The 18,197-nt window shown below is 45.8% G+C and overlaps 2 protein-coding genes across 2 annotated transcripts; both read left to right on the top strand.

Annotated features, from left to right (window-relative positions):
• Window positions 1–11,521: 11,521 nt before the first annotated feature.
• Window positions 11,522–12,702, top strand: LOC140346999 (cyclin-O). The gene is made up of 3 exons (XM_072433301.1): window positions 11,522–11,807; window positions 11,879–12,064; window positions 12,153–12,702. Exons 1-3 carry the CDS (start codon window positions 11,523–11,525, stop codon window positions 12,696–12,698), a joined length of 1,017 nt encoding a protein of 338 aa, XP_072289402.1. The 5' UTR covers window position 11,522; the 3' UTR covers window positions 12,699–12,702.
• A 1,533-nt stretch (window positions 12,703–14,235) lies between these two features.
• mcidas (multiciliate differentiation and DNA synthesis associated cell cycle protein) lies at window positions 14,236–16,478 on the top strand. Its single transcript, XM_072433884.1, has 7 exons — window positions 14,236–14,293; window positions 14,385–14,466; window positions 14,578–14,651; window positions 15,042–15,099; window positions 15,163–15,368; window positions 15,501–15,602; window positions 15,686–16,478. The coding sequence occupies exons 1-7, from the start codon at window positions 14,240–14,242 to the stop codon at window positions 16,127–16,129; spliced, it is 1,020 nt and encodes a 339-aa protein (XP_072289985.1). The 5' UTR covers window positions 14,236–14,239; the 3' UTR covers window positions 16,130–16,478.
• Window positions 16,479–18,197: the final 1,719 nt, after the last annotated feature.

The following is an 18,197-nucleotide window of genomic DNA, read 5'->3' as shown; positions in this document are numbered from 1 at the left end:
ATTTTTAAAAAAGTATCCATTGTCTTCAAAGCCCATTGGATCAAAGGCGTTAAGAAACAACAACACGCATTATTTTTGCATAGGCTTTATATCTCAAACGTTACTGCTGCCTTATTTCAGAATTTGAGGGCGTTGTTGTTGTTGTTTTATGGCAGTTGGTATCCAAAGTGTTACATTACCACCAGACCTTATTCCTTAGACTTTATTCCAGCTGGCCTTAATGAGGATGTAATGGAAGGTCTCTAAAGTGTTGTTGTTGTTGTTGTTGTTTTATGGCGGTTGGCATCCGAGTGTTGCATTACCGCCAGACTTTATTCCTCAGACGTTTCGTAGTCCTCAGACTCTGTCGTAGTACTCCTCCCATTGCTTTGGCGTTACAAAGCCCATGAGGTCATGATGTGTTTTTGTGACTAGAATAGTTGTTGTGTTGTTGTTGTTGTTGTTGTTGTTTTATGGCGGTTGGCATCCGAGTGTTGCATTACCGCCAGACTTTATTCCTCAGACGTTTCGTAGTCCTCAGACTCTGTCGTAGTCCGTAAAAGTACTCCTCCCATCGCTTTGGCGTTACAAAGCCCATGAGGTCATGATGTGTTTTTGTGACTAGAATAGTTGTTGTTGTTGTTGTTGTTGTTGTTGTTTTATGGCGGTTGGCATCCAAGTGTTGCATTACCGCCAGACTTTATTCCTCAGACTTTGTCGTAGTCCTCAGACTCTGTCGTAGTCCGTAAAAGTACTCCTTCCATTGCTTTGGTGTTACAAAGCCCATGAGGTCATGATATGTCTTTGTGACTAGAATAGTTGTTGTTTCAGAGACCAACCGGCTTTATTCCAGGGAGACTCTTCTTCATCTTCCTCTCCTTCTTTGACGTTCGGTGCTTCCACCGTACAGCGTTAGGCTTGTGTGTCAGAGACCAACCGGCTTTATTCCAGGGAGACTCTTCTTCACCTTCCTCGCCCTCTTTGACGTTCGGTGCTTTGGAAGTACAAAGCCCATGAGATCACGGGACGTCTTTGTTGTTTTACAAAGCCCATGAGGTCATGGGACGTCTTTGTCGTTTTATCCTTTAGAAGTCCTTCTTCCATCACTTTGGCGTTTCTAGGCCCATGAAGTCCAAGCGCGTTAGAACATCCTCTTGCTCCTCATCCTCGGCTCAGTCTCCAACACCCCCCACCTCTATAAACGTTTACCCAGCCCTGTGCTACATAAGTAAGCAACCACAGCCTGACACAAACCCTGTGACTGGATCGCCAGAACGTTCCGCAGATTGAACTCCCGCCCATTATTCCGAAACCACAAGGCCAACCCGGCCCTTTCCCTATCATAAGCCTCACAGCAAATCAGCACATGCTCGACAGTCTCTGGCACCCGACAGTGACCACACAGACCGGTCGGATGTTTGCCTATCCTACTCAGTGACCAATTGAGTCCAGTATGGCCAATCCTCATGCGGGCGAAGGCCCTTTCCTCCCACGCGTTCCTGCCCATAGACCCGCAAGGACCCACACTACCCTGTATGTGATAGAGATGCCGTCCAGTAACACAGTGGCTCCAAAATTCCTGCCAAAGGCCGACCACATGACTCTTGATAACGGGCTTGATTTCAGACTTGCCCAACTCAACCGCCACATCAATTGATGGCCGCCGAAGGGAGCGTTTAGCCAGTGCATCAGCCATTTCGTTACCATCCACCCCCACATGCGCAGGGACCCAAATGAAGGAAACCCTCACATCCTTCCTGGACAGGGAGAGCATCAGACAGAAGATGCCATTCAACACATCCTGTCTGCAATCCGATTTCCCAGATTTAATGCTTTGCAATGCAGAAAGGCTGTCAGAGGCCACCACAATGCCGCAACACTGCAAAGCAGATTCCGCCCATTCCAACGCCAACCGTATCGCTATAAGTTCCGACGTGAAAACAGAAAGGCGATCTGTCAACCTCTTCTTGACCGCTAGCCCCAGGTCAGGCACAAAATAAGCGGCGCCAGTACGCCCACTCTCAGGATCCCTAGACCCGTCGGTATAAATAAACACATCACCTGAGTGCTTATCGATGAGCGCTTGAACGGCAAACTGCGGTGCCCTCCCAGCGACTCCTCTAAGCTTGCCATGCAAGCTAACATCAACAGGAGCCGGGACAAACTTCCACGGAGCTATAGCAGACAAAGCCACCGACGGGCTCACACGCAGATCACCAACCCCCGCAAGCCGCGCCTTCGCATTTCCTACCTGGCTGAAAACCATACCGCCAACCTCACTCTGCCCCCCATCAACCCTGAGAAAGTCCCTCACCGGGTGAGAGCTCGTATGACCTTGCACATTCACCCAGTAAGCCAACAGAAGTTCTAGCCTCCGGAGCCGTAACGGCAATTCCCCCAACTCAACCTGCAGCGCCGAGACAGGGAAGGTCCTAAAAGCTCTACAGCAGATGCGCAAGGCCTGGGCTTGCTCCACATCAAGCTTCTTTAAGTTAGTCTCAGCCGCAGACATGTAGGCTATACAGCCATAATCAATAGCCGCCCTCATGACGGCCCGATAAATACCCAGGAGCGACCTTCTGCTGGCCCCCCAGTCCTGGCCGGATAGACAACGAAGCAAGTTATTCACCCTTTTGCATTTACCACTGACCTCATCAATGTGCCGACGCCAACTAAGCCTCTCGTCAAAGGTGACCCCCAAGAACCTCACCTCCCTGACCTGTTCGAGCACCTGCCCATGCAGTCGAAGGGAGATGTCCCTATGCCCATTGAAGAAACAGATCACTTGAGACTTCCGTACGGACAGTTTAAACCCCCACTTCAGGGTCCACTGCTCCACTTGCTGTATTGCCCTTTGCAGTTTCGCCTCGTAAAACCGGAGATTCCTCCCTCTCACCCATAGAGCGCCATTGTCAGCATAAAGGCTCCTCCCAACAGACCCATCCACGTCGTCAAAGATGTCCTTAATCATAACATTGAACAAGATAGGGCTACACACACTCCCTTGCGGGATCCCATTCTCCACCCCATAGACCCCAGAGTAAGCAGCGCCCACTCTGGTTTGGATACGCCGGCCAGACAGAAAGCTCCGGACCCAGTTAAACAGTTTACCCTTCACACCACACTTCCGCAGCTTAATGAAAGTGACGTAGAAACTTTGCTTTTGTAGCACAGGGCTGGGTAAACGTTTATAGAGGTGGGGGGTGTTGGAGACTGAGCCGAGGATGAGGAGCAAGAGGATGTTCTAACGCGCTTTGACTTCATGGGCCTAGAAACGCCAAAGTGATGGAAGAAGGACTTCTAAAGGATAAAACGACAAAGACGTCCCATGACCTCATGGGAACGCCTCGGTCCGTATGACGGGGAAGAGGAAGAGGAAGCGTGACCTGGTCGGTGACGATATGAACAGCGGGGAGGACTCCCCTGGAGCCACTGATCCTGTGCAGCGTAGGGCGTCTTCTTGCTCGTCTATGGAGGTGAGGAGCAGGGCGGGGGGGTTGCAGATATCGGGGATGTGAGTTCAGAGTGTAAGGTGTTCATAAAGCTCGCGCAGGATAATGCGTCCTTTAAGGGGTGGGATCCGATGGCGTTGACAAGGAGCCTGACTGTAGCTGTGGGAGTGGTCAAGCATGCGAGTGTCCTTAGGGATGGCTCGCTGCTGGTCGTGTGCAAGGACGTGGCTCAGCAAAGGAAGGCGATTGAAGCTAAGTGTCTGGGGGGGAAGGACATTCTTGTGTCTGATGCTGTAAGAGGCACGGTCAGGGGAGTTATCGTAGGCGTCCCTACGACGACATCTGTGGATGACATAAAGGAGAATTTGACTGGAGCTAAGGTGGTGGATGCTAGGCGGTTGAAGATGACCCGGGATGGGGTAAGGTGTGACAGCCTGTCGATAATGATTAGATTTGAAGGTGGGATCCTGCCTCGTGTGGTGTGCGTTGGGTACATGCGCTATGGCGTACGCCCATATGTTCTGCCGCCCCTGCGTTGCTTCAAGTGCCAGCGCTTTGGGCATATTGCAGCGGTCTGTAGAGGGAAGCAGAAGTGTGGTAAATGTGCAGGAGACCACGAGTATGGGAAGTGTGACGACGGAGCAAAACTCAAGTGCTGTAACTGTGGGGGAGAGCATAGCTCTGCCTACGGGGGATGCGTGTTCAGCAAGAGGGCTGCTGAGGTGCAAAAAGTTAGAGCCTCTCAAGGCATATCCTACGCGGATGCGGTCAAGAAGGTGTCTGGTAGTCAGGTGAAGGTGGATGCAGTGGGGGCTGCCAGTGCTGCTGGTGTCCTAGGCGACAGGGGAGGGGGCAGCGTTGCCCGCGGCCAGGGGGAGGTCCCCACTGGGATGCCTGTGAGTGTGGCTTCCACGGGCAGAGGCCCTGTGGGTGCGGAGGATGTACTGGTTGTGAAGAGGAAAGATTTCTTCCTCTTTATAGTGGAAGTGATTAACTGTACTGGGCAAACCAAGAAGAGATCCGAAAAGACTAAGATCATCGCTAAGGCTGCAGGGAAGTACTTTGGAGCTGGGGGTCCCGAGTGGACGGAGATAGAGGATGCGCTGCGAGAAGGCACCCTGTCCCATTCTGGCAGTGGGAGTGGGGGGGCTCCCGATGCGCCGTCAGGTTCCGGGGGCTCATAATGGCGGTGGTTGTCTTGCAATGGAATGCGCGTAGTCTTCGTGCTAATGGCCAGGAATTTAAGCATTTTGTCTCTACCTTGTTGAACAAGCCTCACGTTATGTGCGTGCAAGAGACTTGGTTACGACCTAGGTGGGGTTTTGGGATACAAGGGTATGTGTGTGTTAGGAATGATAGGGAGCAGGGTAGAGGCGGAGGTGTGGCTGTGTTTGTCCGAGATGACCTAAATTACGTTGTTGTCAGTGTGAGTAAAGCGCCGGAGGCTCTGGCGGTGAGGGTCTGGCTGGGTGGTGAAGCTGTTACTGTGGTTAACCTTTATAATCCGTGTGGTGAGTTAACGTTAGAGTCCTTACATAGTATCGGTAAGGATGTTCGGGGAAAGGCCGTGTGGTGTGGGGATTTTAATGCGCATAGCGCTTTGTGGGGCGGTAGTGGTACCGATAGGTATGGGCAGGTGGTAGAGGGTTTTATCAATCAAAGGGAGTTGGTTTGTCTGAATGATGGGAGTGGGACCCGCTATGATATGGGGACCGGTACGGAAAGTGCAATAGATCTTACGCTTGTGTCCAAGGAGTTAGCTGGTGTTTGTAGTTGGGAGGTTCTTGGTAATCTTTCTTTTGGTAGCGATCACTATCTAGTCCGCACCGAGATTGGCTTTGGGAGCTGTGTGGTCAGGGGGACGAGGATCCAGAGGTGGCAGTTGGCAAGGGCGAACTGGGGGGCTTTCCTGAGGAAAGCTGATGATGGTTCTAGGGTTCTGCAGGAAGGAGGATTGACTCAGGTGGATGATCTCAATAGTGCAATTGTCTCGCTCATCACGCAGTCAGCGGTAGGCACGATTCCTAAGAGTGGTGGTAGTGGACATAGGAAGCGGGTGCCGTGGTGGAATGAAGCATGTGGTCATGCTGTTAGGGCGAGAAATGCGGCGTTTCGCCGGCTAAGGGTTACCCACACTGAGGGTGCCCTCATTGACTACAAGAGGGCCCGCGCTGTTGTGCGGAAAACTGTAAGAACGGCCAAGAGTGCCTATTGGAGGCGGTATTGTTCCAAAATTGGGAGAGAAACGCGTCTCGGGGATGTTTGGGGGATGATTAAGCGGATGCATGGGGTTGAGCGCCGTCATGGGACCCCGGTCCTAATACTGAATGGTGTTGAAGCAGTCAGCGACGTTGACAAAGCTGAACTGTTGGCCAGCACCTTTGTGTCGGTGCACAGCTCTGACAATCTCTCACCTGCGGAAAGGCACTACAGGGAGAGTACTCTGGCCCAGAATTCTGAGCTGATTGGGCACCAGCCTTCGACTCAAGATGACCTTGACCTTCCGTTTAGTTTGTTTGAGCTAAGGAGAGCACTTTCTAAGGCGAAACAGACAGCCCCGGGTAAAGATGAGGTGTGCTATGACATGGTCTCTCATTTGACTGATGACACGCTTGGGCTAGTCCTGGGTCTTTTCAACCGTGTTTGGGATTCAGGTTGTGTTCCATCTGCGTGGAAACAGTCTACGGTGGTGCCGGTTCTGAAGCCGGGTAGGCCAGCGTCTGACCCTTCAAGTTATAGGCCGATTGCCTTGACGTCGCAGCTCGGGAAAACGATGGAACGCATGGTTACCGAGCGGTTGGATTACTTCTTGGAGAGTCAGGGTTTGCTTCCCGCGCACCAGAGTGGTTTCCGTAGGGGCAGGAACACCATGGATTCCGTGTTGTGTTTGGAATCTGATATCCAGCTGGCCAGGGCTCAGAAAGAAAAGGTTATTGCGGTGCTCTTCGATGTGGAGAAGGCGTACGATATGGTTTGGAAGGATGGGCTCCTCATTAAGCTGCGGAAGTGTGGTGTGAAGGGTAAACTGTTTAACTGGGTCCGGAGCTTTCTGTCTGGCCGGCGTATCCAAACCAGAGTGGGCGCTGCTTACTCTGGGGTCTATGGGGTGGAGAATGGGATCCCGCAGGGGAGTGTGTGTAGCCCTATCTTGTTCAATGTTATGATTAAGGACATCTTTGACGACGTGGATGGGTCTGTTGGGAGGAGCCTTTATGCTGACGATGGCGCTCTATGGGTGAGAGGGAGGAATCTCCGGTTTTACGAGGCGAAACTGCAAAGGGCAATACAGCAGGTGGAGCAGTGGACCCTGAAGTGGGGGTTTAAACTGTCCGTACGGAAGTCTCAAGTGATCTGTTTCTTCAATGGGCATAGGGACGTCTCCCTTCGACTGCATGGGCAGGTGCTCGAACAGGTCAGGGAGGTGAGGTTCTTGGGGGTCACCTTTGACGAGAGGCTTAGTTGGCATCAGCACATTGATGAGGTCAGTGGTAAATGCAAAAGGGTGAATAACTTGCTTCATTGTCTATCCGGCCAGGACTGGGGGGCCAGCAGAAGGTCGCTCCTGGGTATTTGTCGGGCCGTCATGAGGGCGGCTATTGATTATGGCTGTATAGCCTACATGTCTGCGGCTGAGACTAACTTAAAGAAGCTTGATGTGGAGCAAGCCCAGGCCTTGCGCATCTGCTGTAGGGCTTTTAGGACCTCCCCTGTCTCGGCGCTGCAGGTTGAGTTGGGGGAATTGCCGTTACGGCTCCGGAGGCTAGAACTTCTGTTGGCTTACTGGGTGAATGTGCAAGGTCATACGAGTTCTCACCCGGTGAGGGACTTTCTCAGGGTTGATGGGGGGCAGAGTGAGGCTGGCGGTATGGTTTTTAGCCAGGTAGGAAATACGAAGGCGCGGCTTGCGGGGGTTGGTGATCTGCGTGTGAGCCCGTCGGTGGCTTTGTCTGCTATAGCTCCGTGGAAGTTTGTCCCGGCTCCTGTTGATGTTAGCTTGCATGGCAAGCTTAGAGGAGTCGCTGGGAGGGCACCGCAGTTTGCCGTTCAAGCGCTCATCGATAAGCACTCAGGTGATGTGTTTATTTATACCGACGGGTCTAGGGATCCTGAGAGTGGGCGTACTGGCGCCGCTTATTTTGTGCCTGACCTGGGGCTGGCGGTCAAGAAGAGGTTGACAGATCGCCTTTCTGTTTTCACGTCGGAACTCATAGCAATACGGTTGGCATTGGAATGGGCGGAATCTGCTTTGCAGTGTTGCGGCATTGTGGTGGCCTCTGACAGCCTTTCTGCATTGCAAAGCATTAAATCTTGGAAATCGGATTGCAGACAGGATGTGTTGAATGGCATCTTCTGTCTGATGCTCTCCCTGTCCAGGAAGGATGTGAGGGTTTCCTTCTTTTGGGTCCCTGCGCATGTGGGGGTGGATGGTAACGAAATGGCTGATGCACTGGCTAAACGTTCCCTTAGGCGGCCATCAATTGATGTGGCGGTTGAGTTAAGCAAATCTGAAATCAAGCCCGTTATCAAGAGTCATGTGGTCGGCCTTTGGCAGGAATTTTGGAGCCACTGTGTTACTGGACGGCATCTCTATCACGTACAGGGTAGTGTGGGTCCTTGCGGGTCTATGGGCAGGAACGCGTGGGAGGAAAGGGCCTTCGCCCGCATGAGGATTGGCCATACTGGACTCAATTGGTCACTGAGTAGGATAGGCAAACACCCGACCGGTCTGTGTGGTCACTGTCGGGTGCCAGAGACTGTCGAGCATGTGCTGATTTGCTGTGAGGCTTATGATAGAGAAAGGGCCGGGTTGGCCTTGTGGTTTCGGAATAATGGGCGGGAGTTCAATCTGCGGAACGTTCTGGCGATTCAGTCACAGGGTTTGTGTCAGGCTGTGGTTGCTTACTTATGTAGCACAGGGCTGGGTAAACGTTTATAGAGGTGGGGGGTGTTGGAGACTGAGCCGAGGATGAGGAGCAAGAGGATGTTCCAACGCGCTTTGACTTCATGGGCCTAGAAACGCCAAAGTGATGGAAGAAGGACTTCTAATGGATAAAACGACAAAGACGTCCCATGACCTCATGGGCTTTGTAAAACAACAAAGACGTCCCATGACCTCATGGGCTTTGTACTTCCAAAGCACCGAACGTCAAAGAGGGAGAGGAAGGTGAAGAAGAGTCTCCCTGGAATAAAGCCGGTTGGTCTCTGACACAACAACTATTCTAGTCACAAAGACATATCATGACCTCATGGGCTTTGTAACACCAAAGCAATGGGAGGAGTACTTTTACGGACTACTTTTACAACCGCCATAAAACGACAACAACAACAACAACAACAACGGACTACGACAGAGTCTGAGGACTACGAAACGTCTGAGGAATAAAGTCTGGCGGTAATGCAACACTCGGATGCCAACCGCCATAAAACAACAACAACAACAACAACAACAAAGACGTCCCATGACCTCATGGGCTTTGTACTTCCAAAGCACCGAACGTCAAAGAGGGAGAGGAAGATGAAGAAGAGTCTCCCTGGAATAAAGCCGGTTGGTCTCTGACACAAAGTCTGGCGGTAATGCAACACTTGGATGCCAACCGCCATAAAACAACAACAACAACAACAACAACTATTCTAGTCACAAAGTCATATCGTGACCTCATGGGCTTTGTAACACCAAAGCAATGGAAGGAGTACTTTTACGGACTACGACAGAGTCTGAGGACTACGAAACGTCTGAGGAATAAAGTCTGGCGGGAAAAGTCTGAGGAATAAAGTCTGGCGGTAATGCAACAATTGGATGCCAACCGCCATAAAACAACAACAACAACAACAACACCAACAAGATCTGAAACAGGGACTACGAAAAGTCTGAGGAATAAAGTCTGGCGGTAATGCAACACTCGGATGCCAACCGCCATAAAACAACAACAACAACAACAACAACAACAACAACAACAACAACAACACAACAACTATTCTAGTCACAAAGACATATCGTGACCTCATGGGCTTTGTAACACCAAAGCAATGGAAGGAGTACTTTTACGGACTGCGACAGAGTCTGAGGACTACGAAACGTCTGAGGAATAAAGTCTGGCGGTAATGCAACACTCGGATGCCAACCGCCATAAAACAACAACAACAACAACTTTGCTTTTATGACACTGAATTCTGACGTCACAACATTAGGGCATGACAGCAAAACTTATTATTAAATAACTGATCAATATTAGTCAAAATGTCTCTGTCCCAATAGATTCGAAGATCATAAACAACATGTTTCATTTGAGTGCTCACAATTCTGGACACAATATTTAAAAGCTTTTTGATTAAATTAAAAGATACAACATCTTTAGGTACAGATTGGACAATGCTGTTTCCAGTTGAAAGTTAGAAGAATTATGTACAATGCACATCAAGCACCATGGTCCAGGAGGGGTCAGGCCTATTATATATATTCCCCGGTACCGTTAATCCCCGGAAGGCGATATTCCCTGGTACCGCTGTTCCCGCGGTAAACCTGGAGCTGTACCAATGACAAAAACCTCCAATATTATCCCAATGGGAAAATCCCTTAAATTTCCACATTTTTACACATTAAACTTTAACAAACTCCTACTTGGGCGTTAGTTCAACCAACTTTAAATTAGGTGACAATCATCTTCAGGGCATTAAAAGGTATCACATTTTTGGGTATAAATGTTATGGTCTCTGTGTGATGGAGCCGCAACATTCACTGTGAGTTGTAAATTGACAAGAGAAGTAAAAAATATCATGGAAATGCCTTGTGCCCAATCAAGCCATATAGGATCAACATTTTCAAAGCACCAGTTTTTCCAAATGTGGTACTTCCTAGGGTGTTGGCTCGAAACAGCTGAAATTTGCTGAAAAAGGTGTAAAAGTTGAGGAGTGAGGCATCAAAAGTTATCAAATTAATTTTCATACCTTTTTCGGTCTCTTTGCGGCAAAGCTGCAAACTGCAATTAGAATTTCAGAAATTTCCCAAATTTTAAATTGGCTGCCATTTGCACATATAAGTCCATGTTGCATCAAATTTGAATAAGTTGTGAAACCCTTCACCGTAAACCTACGACTGTAGCACCCCTACAGTAAAAATAAATCTTATATAAAGAGAAAAAATATTTAGTTTTTCGAAAAAATTCCCTTTTGGTATCCTGATTAAAACGTCAATGACACCCATGTCATATTTGTTATGGTGTAGCGTAGCAATGACAGAAACCTTCCATGTTTTATCTGCAAATGTCTGAAATTTGAACATGTTTACAGTTTATAGTTTCACAAACTCCTCCTAGGGCGTTTAACCTAAGAGAGACCTTGGAATGGGCATCAAACATGATCATTTTTTTCAATTCTAAGTGCTACGATCAATGTGTGGAAAAGCTGCACATTTTGCCAAAAATTTCACATCTCCTCTTGTGGAGCAGCTGCGGGGCGGCGGCAGGGCCGATCATTGCCATTTGTATTTATTACTATTATTATTATCATTGTCATTATTATTATTTAGGCAAATCCAATGCCTAAATACCAGTTGTGATTCATTATTATTTCGAATTGTTGTGGATTGTAATGGCACTAAGCAATAAGGAAAATGTGCTTAATTATTTTAATTGTGAAATAGTGACAAACGAACCAAGCAATAGTTCTACAATGTGTATAATATTTTGACCTGAAACTTAATTCCGTTGAATTTCATAGTGATTTACTTATTCACTAGTGACATATAATGTTAAAATGAGTAAATAATAATATGCATAAATCACCAAATAGACTAAATGAGGGATTACACCGACTTGTTTCAAATAGACTAAAGGTTGTAGTAGTATTCAGGCAAGTAGAAGGGCACTGAACCTGCCCCCCCCCCCCCCCCCCCCCCCCCCCCTGAGTGTTGCCCCTCTGAATGCATATTCATAATATTTAAATATGGAGTCTACGATGTCAACGTTGCGCAGGGCAACAGCCATAAGGGTCGGCCCACTGCAGGAGCGGGGAAGACCCCGGGAAAGTGCCGTCATCTGTGATGTGAAGAAGCCCCTTCACCACACTCAGTCAGTGAAGGAGTAAGGTTCAGACATGGTTTCGTGCTTTCCTTCAGATCCTCAAAATGCGCACAAACAAAGACGGGCTGACGGAACATCGTCGTTTCCTCACACGATCCGTCACAGAAAGCAGAAACTTACGTGCACGCTGAGCGACTCCGGTTTTGAGGACGAATTATGTTTGTCTCCAGCTCCAGACGCGCTGCCGCAGTCAGGGCAGCTGTCATGGTACCGTCAGTACGGGGACACAGGCTACAAGATCCAAAAGGAAAAGGAAACTCATTTTTACCCCTGCAAGAGTCTGGTGCGCCAACCACAAGTAAGCCTGTTTTTACCCAATGATATTAGAATAATAGGCAATTTTAATTGTCATATGTTTTCTTCTTGCAGTTGAACGCAGAAGCTCGGTGTAAACTCGTCAGCTGGCTTATTCCTGTACACCAATACTTGAGCCTTTCCTTTGAGTGCTGCTGCCTGACCGTCAATATCATGGATCGGTTCCTTTCATCCACTCCAGTGGCTGCAGATTGCTTTCAGTTACTGGGAGTCACTGCACTTCTTCTTGCCAGTAAACAGGTTTGTGGATGTCCAGTCTGATTTGAATATTATAATGAATGACTAAGTTAGCCTTAATTAATCAAATGCTCAATTTTCACTCACACAGGTTGAAGTGTGCCTACCGAGGGTCAGTGATCTGTTGACCTTGTGCTGTGATGCCTTCACCAAGGAGCAGCTGTGTAACCTGGAGTGTTTAATTCTTGTTCGTCTAAACTTCCGACTCTGTGCACCAACTCTGGCATTTTTCTTAGACTGTTACATCAACTTTAAGAACAGAAAACCTGCTGCTCCACTGGACAGGAATGATACAAATATAAGGACCAGCCACTGCAATAAACTTGCACAAAAACTGTGTGAGTTAAGCCTGGCAGACTATTCTTTTAGTAAATATCCCCCATCACTCACAGCCAGATGTGCACTGCAGCTGACCAGCGAGAGAGAACAAGCTGCTCAAGATCCACTGCATTCACTGGACAAGGAGTGGGACAGCTTTGTGAATGAGTCAGATAGTGATTCAGCCGATAGTGACTCCTCTGACAGCAGCATGTCAAGGGTTCTGATGGAAAGCAGTCAATATAGTTTGATGCAGGAGTGTACAAACAACCTCAGATTACTGGCATCACTAAACCAGGAGGCATTGACAATGTTGTAATCCCTTCCAACTGTTATTTCCCGACATTACGGGAAACGGCTTATTCTTTATTCGTTTGATGGATACATCTCATTCATATATTTGTACAGTTTATAGTAATATAAATAAGAAATACAATTTCAAACCTCATTTAACGTTTGTAACCAATGTTAAAAGTTGAATGAATGTTAAAATTGTTTGTCATGTAATGAATAATAAAACTGAACATGAATTATATTTTGATGTTGTAGATGATCTGACTTTGAGAATGATATCATATCACTTGACTTCACGCTTGGGTACATGACATCACTTAAACAGAAGGATTATTTTCTTTAGACTGATGTATTTTAACATTAAAATGACTTGAAAGGAGAAAATCAGTGAATCTTGAAGATAGCGCCTTATGATTGCTGCAGGTTTCAAACTGCAGTTCAAACTGAAGCTGTTTATGAACCTTTTGAAGTTCAAACAAAAACTTGACGTGAAACTGACAGGATTGGCCTCTGTGAAAATCAGATTTAAAATTCCACCAATAGGGTTATTTAGTTATTTATTTATGCACATTTGTTGGGTTTGGAAATTCCTATTTTAAAGTTGACGCCAATAATACTAAAAATGAAATTTAGGGACTAAATATTTATTAATTTTAGCTTATTATTTGGTGTAAACTGATACTGATTCATCTTATTTGGTGGTTGACTTGACTTAGAATAAGAACACCCTTATGTTTTAAATTAGGGAGTTTGCCTGACCAGCCAAACTAGGGGACACTGTCTATTTTATTTTAATGGAGCTAGAGTTTGAAATAAAAGTTGAATGAAGGATTGAATGGATTTCATCAGTTGGTTGACAAAGGATTCTACAGTACATCGTGACCACCTTCTTCAAACATCCAACTTTGTATCTATTCAAGTCACTGTGATTGTTTACGTGGTGCTACATTTGTTTGTTCAGTTAAACCGTGCCAACAAAACCTGCTCAATTGAAGGATACTATCTGATAATCCATTACGCGTGGCAGCTCGACCCGCCGACACAGTGTCGACCACACAGGTGCATTCAGCGTTAAGGGCCAACTAGACTTACTCTTGTTTGTTTACTAATGGAGCATTTGTCACGAGTGTTTACTAAGCTGTCACCTGTAATTGCCCTTCCTTTTCCGCTCTGTGTTAACGGCGCCTAATTGAAAGTACAGTTTAATGCTCACTTTGGAATCCCCCATCATGTGGCCTGCCCTTTGAATGATAGCTCACAAAATACGCAACTCAAATCAAATATCTGTTCCTGACCCATATGAACTGGTGGAACAGCCCTCTTTTCTGACGCAGCTGCTGCTCTGGCGCCGTTGCGCGCGGTCCCACTTCACACTTTGGGACCGTTAACCTGAACCCGTTTGTTCTCTGAGGACGCTGTCACTCCCTGGAGACAGCAACATGCCTTTGATTGGGCTAAATCGTAAAAACGCGGCACAGACCGGGGAAAAAAAACCTATATTAACGCAAAAGTCTTGCGTCTTTCAGTCTCAGTTGTGCAGAAACAAGACGCAAAAAAAAAGACAAGATGGTTTTTGATGCTCTTTGCGCCATTCAAACAGAAAACCCTACTGAAAGCAAGGTTGAGATAGCAATAGCATTTTGATTCATTGATCTAAATCTGTGTATTGTATTTAATGCCAGTGCACTGGTTTAAATGGTTCTTTCTGAAGGAAAAGTTGGTGGTGCCAATGGTCCCAAGAAGCAGCAGTCCAGTCACTGTGTATGTAGAGCTACCGTGCATCGTAGAACAAGGTATGGTGTCGACTCTTTTACAATAGCTACAATATTCTGTTGAACGTGTGTATATACGTGTTATATAGTGAAAGAAATGTCGATATTTATTATACTTTTTTTTTTTTTAAGCTTTTTCCACAATTGCTTGGGATGATTTTGATGAATCTGGGGACACGCATGATGTCAGCTCTCGAGGTTACATGGTAAAATGTGTTTATTATATTATTTTCCCTGAAATGGACATTTAAATCCTATCTGTGCATCAAGAGAATGCATCTGAAGGAGTGCGTCCATCCGAGTCTGTTAATGTTTGACAATGAGTGCTGGAATTCTGCACCAATCACATTGTAGTCGTCTGATGACATCGTGCTACAAGGCAGAGCTGGTTTAGCTCACAATCAATTCAGACAACTCAAATGAGATTTAAGATGTTACAATGAGCAGCACGGACACAGGCTCCTGTTATTCCACCACAATGACATATCATTCTTCATGTTACTGTCCATGGGGTTTTCAGGTGAATGTTGGTTCATGAGATGGAGATTTCATACTGTTGTTTGCTTATTTAATTAACTTTTTGTTTTCTCTGACAGGCCAAAGATTGTGATTCTGAAGACTACATTCTGGATTATGCACAGGAGTTTTCAGCAGGTAAGTACATCTGCACTTGTTTTAGACACTGCTGTTGTACAATCTAATAGCATGCCATTTCAGATTCCCCTCAGGAGAGTAGCCTGTCTCCAGCTGAATTCATGCCTTTCCAGGGCTGTGTAATCCCACCACTCACACCTCAACCAGACTTCTTTTCAGAAGACAGAGAACTTACTCAATATGAAGGCAATCTCCCAGTCCAGAACAAGGCAAACCTGGAAGAAATGTCTCAATATCATGGCTGTGGGCTTAGATACTCTGATCATCAGGTACCTTCATTTGAAACATGTGTTTGAATGATATTGTTAAAAAAATATATTGCCACTTACACCTTACTTCAGGGATATGATAATCATAGTATTTGTCATGGCTGATATACACATTTTTGTGTTTTGCGTAAGACTCTTGAGGATAAACAAGAAGAGATTGAAAGTAATAAAGAAAGAAACCGTCACTTGAAGCAACTGGCCAGTCGTGCCAAGCATTTGGCTGTGGCACTAGAAGTAAGTGAATATTTTCAATCAATCTATTCTGTCATCATATTTTCACTAACTTATTTTTATTTATTTGTTTTTTTATCTTTAAGAAACTAATGACTGTTAGTGAATCAAACTTCAGCGACGCAGTAACACCACATGAGGACCAGCCCACCCTGAGTCCATGTAAGAGGCAGCGGCTGGACGAGGGTTATGAGACGGAGTCAGACTCAGTGGAGGACATGTTAAGGGATGTCAGCACACGCTGTAATGCTGTACTCCACAGAGCTGCTGCTACGGGCCCAAAGAAGATTGAAGCAGATAGCATACGCATGTTTGGCTCTTTCTCAGGACTACAGACCTCCTTTTCAAACTCCAACACTGAAAAAAAACACTCACTGGAGGAGGGAGAGAAGGGCTCCTCATTCAAAGCTTCTGTCAGAGAACACAGCACAATTAAAACACAAGTCTTTACTCATGGACATGCATTTACAACAAGGACTCAGCTTGGAGGATACTGCTTTCGATGGGTTCCTAATCTTAACCAAATTTAAATTGTCATTATTTATCATGAAATGTATATATATTTATTGGTTTGACTAAGCTACATATCATATTTATTGATTCGATTACACTTTTTTTTAAAGAGAAATGTATGGCCACTCAGGATGATGGGCAGCCACATGGTGCTTGAACAATGATCTACAGTGATGTGATTGTAAATGATTACTTTATGGTTTCCCTCTGGTAGCGCTGGTAGGCTAATCCATCAGAGCTGATCGGGAAAGGAAGTGACACTGCCAAAGCTGCTGTTTACAATTGTTTTCACCTGTCAGGACTTTGTGAAGGATGATATTTGTGCTGCATTTGTTCAAATCACTATTCAAAATGCTACTCAATAAAAAATAATTAACAGTAAGTCAGGTGTGTATTCTTTAAACTTTGGTGTATATTCAGTTGAAGTGAAAAAGAAACAAGTTTTGTGTTTGTGGAGCAATATGACCCATTGAACTTTACAAGCTTTAGGTTTTCCCTGCCATTGTGCCTGCCGAGTGGCTGTGTGGTCTACACAAAGATAGACTGATTAGACTATGAATCACATCCTTGTTTATATTCTGATTGAAACTAAGTGCAGAGATGTGACAATAGAAAAGTTATGTTTCAAACTATAATCAGAAGTTGGGTTATAAACAAAGCATGTCCGTGTGGTGATTTGGTGGTAATCCAATTTTACAAGTAAATCATTTCAAATGCAAGATTGTCCACTTTTTGAGTAAGGCATATGAACAGAATGTATGTGTAACGTATGTGCCATGTGTTGTAGAACAAGTATTTTTTTAATTAACAAATAGCCACCCTGTGAGTATCTTATCACCACATCTTATCAAATAAAACTGGTTAAAAATACTTGTACATATATATATTTCCTCATTATTATAGAAACACCATCACCAGTCACATCTGACTGTCTACCGCTGTCCAGTCCTGACTAGGGCTGAATACTGTTTAAAAATACAGTTTTGGTTTTAAAAAAAAAAGTGAAAGAAAATAAAGGTATACTGATACCAAGAAAAATACGGGGCCTTAGACTACCAAATGAAATGGGCTGTGTTGAGACACCTGAAATTTACCAGGCTGTTTCACCAGACATAAATGATAAAAGCAGTTTTTGAAGCAATACTGAAAAGGATTGTTCTACACACATACCAAATAGGTATTTTTCAATTATGTGTACCCCTAAAAAAGTACAATCTCTCAGCCCTGCTCCTGACCATAATAATGTAACCCTGTGACCTGTGATGGGTGTAATCTTTACACCCCTGAGAAGGACCATGAATGAGACTGTAGTATACAGGGGACAATGTTGAACCTCAGGTCAGGCACCTGTTCAAACTCCTCAAACTCTGACCTGTTTGTTTTGTGCCAATGAAGGAAATGCTTCAAGTCTCACTGGGCCCTTTAAGGAAGGAAATGAGACAGGTTATTTTCTTCACAGTTGATATCCACATAGCTCGGTTGATAAATTAAAAAAAACAACAACAACTAAAGTATCAATATCAACATTGAAACCTGATAAGCTGAACTGGTGCATCACTTATTATTACTGGATTATTTAGACCAAGGCCTACTCATTTTTGCAATGCCTCAAACCTATGACCATGGGGCTATAGCTGTTGCTTTGTTCTATAACATTTCTATATCCTGCCCTATAATTCAGGCCGGACATATAGGCTATGAATTTTAGCCCAATAATTTACACCCATAAAATGTGCATTTCTTTGGCCGAATGTCCTCAGCATGGCCGGTCTAAATCAGACGGCCACTTAGCGGGACCCCCAAACGAACCTGCAAACTAGTCCGTTTGTCACAGCCCAAATAACAGAGATTGAAGCTTTGTTTAAGCTCGTTGTGACATAGCCCACTTGACCCGCTAAGTTACCGCCCAAATACAGGGCACAATGCCAGGAGGGAACACAGTTTCCTTAGTGACTACTCAAAAGTAAAGCCAATGCAAGCAGCAGTGGTGTCGACTAAAATAAAAAGTGAATTGAAAACAGTGTAGTCGGCTGACTGGCCAGAGGCTTCACACTTTATTCTGCAGCAGAAGTATCTGGGCCTCAG

The sequence above is a fragment of the Eucyclogobius newberryi genome, unplaced genomic scaffold, assembly GCF_026437365.1.
Source record: "Eucyclogobius newberryi isolate DKJ021-1_F unplaced genomic scaffold, fEucNew1.0.hap1 SCAF_6, whole genome shotgun sequence".
NCBI classification, from domain to species: Eukaryota; Metazoa; Chordata; class Actinopteri; order Gobiiformes; family Gobiidae; genus Eucyclogobius; species Eucyclogobius newberryi.
Note: the sequence above shows the minus strand (reverse complement) of the source record. Positions and strands in the feature narration are given on the sequence as shown.